Source organism: Carlito syrichta, unplaced genomic scaffold (genome assembly GCF_000164805.1).
Source record: "Carlito syrichta isolate Samal-C Ts95f unplaced genomic scaffold, Tarsius_syrichta-2.0.1 Scaffold126652, whole genome shotgun sequence".
Classification (NCBI taxonomy): domain Eukaryota; kingdom Metazoa; phylum Chordata; class Mammalia; order Primates; family Tarsiidae; genus Carlito; species Carlito syrichta.
The window spans coordinates 188,062-194,085 of record NW_007070748.1 but is presented as its reverse complement, the minus strand read 5'-3'; the positions used below and the strand labels follow the sequence as shown (position 1 = coordinate 194,085).

Here is a 6,024-nt window from a genome sequence, read left to right as displayed (position 1 = left end):
CTACTCAGAAGGCTGAGGCGGAAGGGTCGCCGGAGCCCAGGAGGTGAGGCTGCGGTGGCTGGGAGTGGCTGCTGCCCTCCATCTGGGCGACAGAGTGAGACGCCAACTCAAAAAAATAAATAAATAAATAAATAAATAAATAAAGCCTAATACATAATCAAGAAAGCCTCTCCACACTCTGTGATATCACACACACACTCGCACTCACACACACACACACACACACACACACACACACACACACACACACATATAGGCGTCCTCCATGGCTCCCTGTTCATGACTCCCCAATCTGCCTTTGGTCTCTTATTGTCACTTGGGACTCGAGGCCTCAGGTGCAGCCTCAGGCAGCAGAGCCTCCCCCTGGCCTCCTCCTCTCCTTCCCCCTACCCACCACAGGGCGCCAATCTGATCGGGTCATAAGACCCTCATTTCAGAAGCTCCTGCCCCGTCCCCTGGACGAAGGACTCCAGCACAGACAGGCCGAGAAGGGTCTGGATGGGCAGGCCCTGCTGACTGCTGCCTGTGTGCTAGCATCAGATCAGACCCTTGCCGTCCAGTCACGTTTGCAGGTTGCTGTTCAGGCCTGGCCATGGAGTCTCCAGGAAAGGCCCAAAAGTCAGGGCTCAGCGCTTCCGGAGAGCTGAGTGTGTGGAGGTTCCTGGAAGGGGGTGTCCTCCCCAGTCCCTCGCCCTACTTGGCGCTTCATCTGTATCCTTTGTCATTCTTTTTTTGTTTTGAGTTGGGGTCTCTCTGTGTCCCCAGGCTGGAGGGTGGTAGCATGCTGGCGGTCACCTCAGTCTCGACCTCCTGGGCTTAGGCGGTCCTCCCACCTCAGTCCCTGAGTAGCTAGGATTATAGACACCACCATGCCTGACTAAGTTTTTTATTTTCTGTAGAGATGAGGTCCCACTGTGTTGTTCAGGCTGGTCTTGAACTTCTGGCCTCAAGCATTTCTCCCGCCTCAGCCTCCCAGGGTGCTGGGATTACAGGCGTGAGTCAACACGCCCAGCCTTCTTTGTAATATTTTAATAAGAAACTGGTAAACGTGATTCCCTGAGTTTTTGTGAGTCACCCAAGCAAATTAATCAGACTGGAAGAGAGAGTTGTGGAAACCCCCACTGGAAGCTGCTCAGTTAGAAGTTCTGGATTTGGGGCTGATGTCTGAGGAAGCAGCCTGAAGGCCAGCCTGCACCCTGTGGGATCTGACTCTGTCTCCGGGTGGACAGTGTGGGAATTGGTTTGGAGGACGCCCAGCTGGCGTCTACCAGAGAGCTAGTGTCTGGCTTGGTGGTAAGGAGTGAAGCGATTTCCAGAATTTCAAAGTTCCACAGACATAAAGTGAGTGGGGTGGGAAGGTGGGAAGGTCCACATCAAATCCTAAGATTCCTCTGGCTTTAACATTCCACCTGCTTCCACGTGATTGCTAATGTCTGGATCCCAGCTAGCTCTGCAGAAAGAGTGCTGTGATTGATTAGCAATGTCTGCCACAGGCAGGGTGCAAGGACAGGATAGGAACTCTGCAGAGTGTTGTTATCAATTAGCAATGTCTACCACGGGCAGGGTACACACAGCGTACAGTGGCAGGAATACCGCCCACTTCCCTCCATTGATCAGTCTGGCTTGGGAGCCGGGGACACAGCCTGGTCATGGAAGAAAGCATAAGATCTAACCCCCCCTTCCCGAGAGACTCACCACAAAAGCCGGGCCTATGGATGTTTTCCGACACCGGGTGATCTCCTCCAAGCAAAGTTCTGTGGTCAGGAGATCAGTGGCCTCTGTGTTCCGAATACCCCACCTCAGATCAACAACCTAGGGATTATAAATGCAGGTTTGTCAAGGAGATGGCATGACAGGTGATCATTTTTCTTCTGTTTCTTTTGACAAAAGCACAAAGTGTCTTCAATAATTGTTAACAGCCTGCCCTGTAGCGGGATGTATGTATTAAAAGAAATAGAATGGGCCAGGCTCAGTGGCTCAACCTGTAATCCCAGCACTTTGAGAGGCCGAGGCGAATGAATTGCCTGAGCCTGCGAGTTTGAGACCAGCCTGCAAGACCTCATCTCTACAATAAAAAAAAAAAAAACGTGCATGGTAGTGCTCACCTGTAGTTCTGGCTACTTGGAAGGCTGAGACAGAAGGATCACCGGAGCCCAGCAGGTCAGGGCTGGGGTGGCTGTGAGCGTGCCACTGTACTCCCAGCCTGTGCAACGAAGTGAGACTCCAACTCAAAAAAAAAAAAAAAAAAAATGGAATGAAAGTCATAACCTCAGTGTAGTCATGAGAAAAATATCGGACAGACCCAGACTGGTGAGAAAGTAATGTTTATTGGCCAGGAGTTTGAGACTAGCCTGGGCAACATAGCAAACACCATCTCTAAAATAATTTTTTTTAATGTAAAAATTTAAAATTTTTATTATTTATTTATTTATTTATTTTGAGTCAGAGTCTCACTCTGTCACCCAGGCTGGAATGAAGGGGCACGCTTATGGCCACTGCAGCCTCGACCTGCTGGGCTCAAGTGACGCCTCCATCTGAGTCTCCCAAGTAGCTGGAACCACAGGCGCATGCCACCATGCCTGGCTAATTTTGGGGTTTATCGTAGAGACGAGGTCTCGCCAAGTTGCCCAGCCTGGTCTTGAACCCCTGGGCTCAGGCAGTCCTCTTACCTCCACCTCCCAAAGTGCTGGAATGACAGGTGTGAACCACTGGGCCTGGCTAAACAAAAATTTTTTTATTTTAAAATACAAAAATTATTTTATTTACATAAATTCTTATTTTAAAAAATTACTCTGAAGGACACCCTGCTCATCCTTCCTAAAGCTGCCAAGGTCACAAGGAACAAGGAGACAGAAATTGTCCCAGACCCAGGGAGACTGGGTGACATGATAGCTAAGTGAAGCGAGGAGTCCGAGTGGGTTCCTCCACCAGAAAGAGGTCTGGATGGAAGAACTGGCAGCCAGTGAAATCTGAAAGTTGGTTCAGAGTCCTGCACAGATGTCAATGTAACAAATGTTTGTAACAAATATTTCCACTGTGGCGATATTCCCGTTGGCTGTACTGTAGATAGGTAAGGAGATACGGGGTGTGGGGTGTGTGGGAACACTGTAGTGTCTGAGCAAATTTCCTGTCAATCTAAATTCCAGAATCAAAAATTTACTTAAAAACAAGATAGAGCCTGGTGCAGTGGAGTGTGCCTAAGGTCCCAGCTACTCAGGCGGCTGAGGCAGGAGGATCACTTGAGCCCAGGAGTTCGAGACCAGCCTGGGCAATACAGTGAGATCCCACCTCTACAGAGAGATGTTAAAGTAAGCCGGGTGTGGTGTCTCAAGCCTGTAGTCTCAGTTAACTCAGGAGGCCAAGATGGGAGGGTGATTTGATCCCAGGAGGAATCAAAACCAGCCTGGGCAGCAGCTCTGAAAAAAAAAAAGTTAGCCGGCTAGGTGGCTCAGCCTGTAATCCCCTGCCTTGGGAGGCTGAGGTGAGTGGATTGCCTGAGCCCGCGGGTTCGAGACCCGCCTGGGCAACTTGGCGAGACCTCATCTCTACAATAAATCAAAAAATTAGCCGGGCGTGATAGCGCACGCCTGTAGTTCCAGCTACTTGGAAGACTGAGGCAGAAGGATCGCCGGAGCCCAGCAGGTCGAGGCTGCGGTGGCCGGAAGCGGTAACTGCACTCTAGTCTGGGCGACAGAGTGAGACTCCAACTCAAAAAAAAAAGTTAAAGGCTGGACTTGGTGGCTCTGCCTGTAATCCCAGCACTTTGGGAGGCTGAGGCGAGTGGATTGCCTGAGTCTGAAGGTTCAAGACCAGCCCGGGTAACATGGTGTGAACTGGTCTCTACAATAAATAAAAAATTAGCCGGGCATGGTAGCGTGCGCCTGTAGTTCCAGCTACTTGGAAGGCTGAGGCGGAAGGATTGCCAGAGCCCAGCAGGTCGATGCTGGGGTGGCTGTGAGTGTGCCACTGCACTCCAGCCTGGGTGACAGAGTGAGACTCCAACTCGATCAATCAATCAAGTTTTTAAAATGTAAACATTTAAAAAATTGTAATGGAACATTTGTAAAATTAATAAAAAATTTTAAAATGGAAAAAACTTTTGGAAAACGCTTTTGAAAAGGAACTTGGATGTGAGAGCCAGGATGTGTCCACACACATGCACAGAGCTTTCTTGGCAGAGGAGGGTGTTCAGTTTGGCTGAAGTTGGATGTGGTGAGGTCTCCTTGACAACCGCCTGCCTGTGGTCCATTTCAGTCGCTGGCCAGAGAGAGGCTGGGTGGGAGGGCTGATTCTAGTAGGCCAAACTGATCCTGTGGACGCCAGGTCTCGAGAGGGGCAGTCGAAGGGGACTCACGGCAGCCCCTGACCCCCGAAATCTTCGGCTCAGAGACTAAGACACCCAACCACCTACACAACTGAAGCTCCAGGTCAAAGGCCTGAGCAGAGCGCGACTGCAGGAAGGAAGGGGTGGAGCAATTAGTCATCAAGCAGGACAGGAAGGGGGCGGGGCCAACCCTGGGCCAGAACTTGTGCCGGAACCACTGTCTCCTTGTGTCTGTTGAGGGGTTTACAGTGTCCCCCCCCAGAACGCGGGTGTGGGCATCAAAGAGGCCTGCGGAGGGATGCTGTCTTCTTGGAGCACCTCTGACATCGAACTGCACCTGGTGACACGTAGCGGGCAGAGCGGCATTCTTTCTTAGTCATAAATATATAAACAGTGGTGCAGTCGTGATTTTTTTTTTTTTTTTTAGAGACAAGGTCTTGCTCTGTCGGCCAGATTGGAGAGCAGGGGTGTGATCACAGCTCACTGCAGCCGCCACCTCCTGGGCTCAAGTGATCCTCCAGCCTCAGCCTCCTGAATAGCTGGGACTACAGGCGCCACCACCACACCCAGCTAATTTTTTCGTTGTTTGTAGAGATGGGGTCTTGCCATGTTGCCCAGGCTGGTCTTGAACTGCTGGCCTCAAGCAGTCCTCCCACCTCAACCTCCCGTGTAGCAATGGTGCATCTTCAATCAAAGAGGACTTTTATGCGAAGAATTGCTGTCACAGAGGCACCCCCAATGTAAGCTGAGACTCCAAAGGCACGTTATCGGTTTCTGCATAGAAACATGCAGGGAACAGAATCCCCATCCAGGGACTGAGACAAGGAGACACTGAGGCTCATGGCAACTGTGCCCTGTAGGTTAGTAAACCATCAACACTCCAGAAAAAGACTCCGCCAGTGTCCCCATCCTAAGCCCCACAATCCCCTTACACTCCCCACAAAGCAGCCCCAGTGCCTGCAGTCCAGAAGGCTTTAGGGCAGAGCAAAAGCCGCAGCAATGACAAAAGACAGTCCACGACACCCCCAAGGCCATGCTGCGAAGGAAGCTGGGGTGACCTGGGTTCCAAAGCGCTCACTCCCAGCCACCTGCCAACCACCCACCTGTGGCCCCTGGCCCCTCCGCCAGTCTTTTCCCAGTCCTACGGATTTTTATCTCTGCAGCTGCATTGTCAGAACCAATGATAGAATTTTCGGGACCTGGTGCAAAAAGAAAAAACAGGTCCCTTGTTCAAAAATCATTATGGGCCAGGAACATTGGCTCATGCCTGCAATCCCAGCATTTTGGGAGGCCGAGGTGGGAGGATCACTTGACCCCAGGAATTCAAGACCAGCCTGGGCAACATAGTGAAACCTCATCTCTATAAAAATCCTTTAAAAAAATTAGCTGGGTGAGGTGGTGTGCGTCTGTAGTCCTAGCTACTTAGGATGCTGCAATGGAAGAGTCACCTGAGCCTGGGAGGTCAAGGCTGAAGACAGCCATGATCATTGTGATCACGACACTGTGCTCCAGCCTGGGCGACAGAGTGAGACACTGACTTAAAAAAGAATAAACAGCCGGGCTCGGCGGCTCAGCCTGTAATCCGCGCCTTTGGGAAGCTGAGGTGAGTGAATTGCCTGAGCCCGCGGGTTCGAGACCCACCTGGGCAGTGAGACCTCATCTCTACAATAAATCAAAAAATAGCCGGGCTTGGTAGCGTG

The 6,024-nt window shown here is 51.0% G+C and overlaps 1 protein-coding gene across 1 annotated transcript in view; it reads right to left on the bottom strand.

Moving 5' to 3' along the window:
• Positions 1-6,024, bottom strand: part of NWD1 (NACHT and WD repeat domain containing 1) — a 67,736-nt gene that overhangs the window by 54,290 nt on the left and 7,422 nt on the right. Inside the window, 1 exon segment of the mRNA XM_008048780.2 lies at positions 1,696-1,812. Coding sequence (XP_008046971.2) covers positions 1,696-1,812 — 117 coding nt within the window.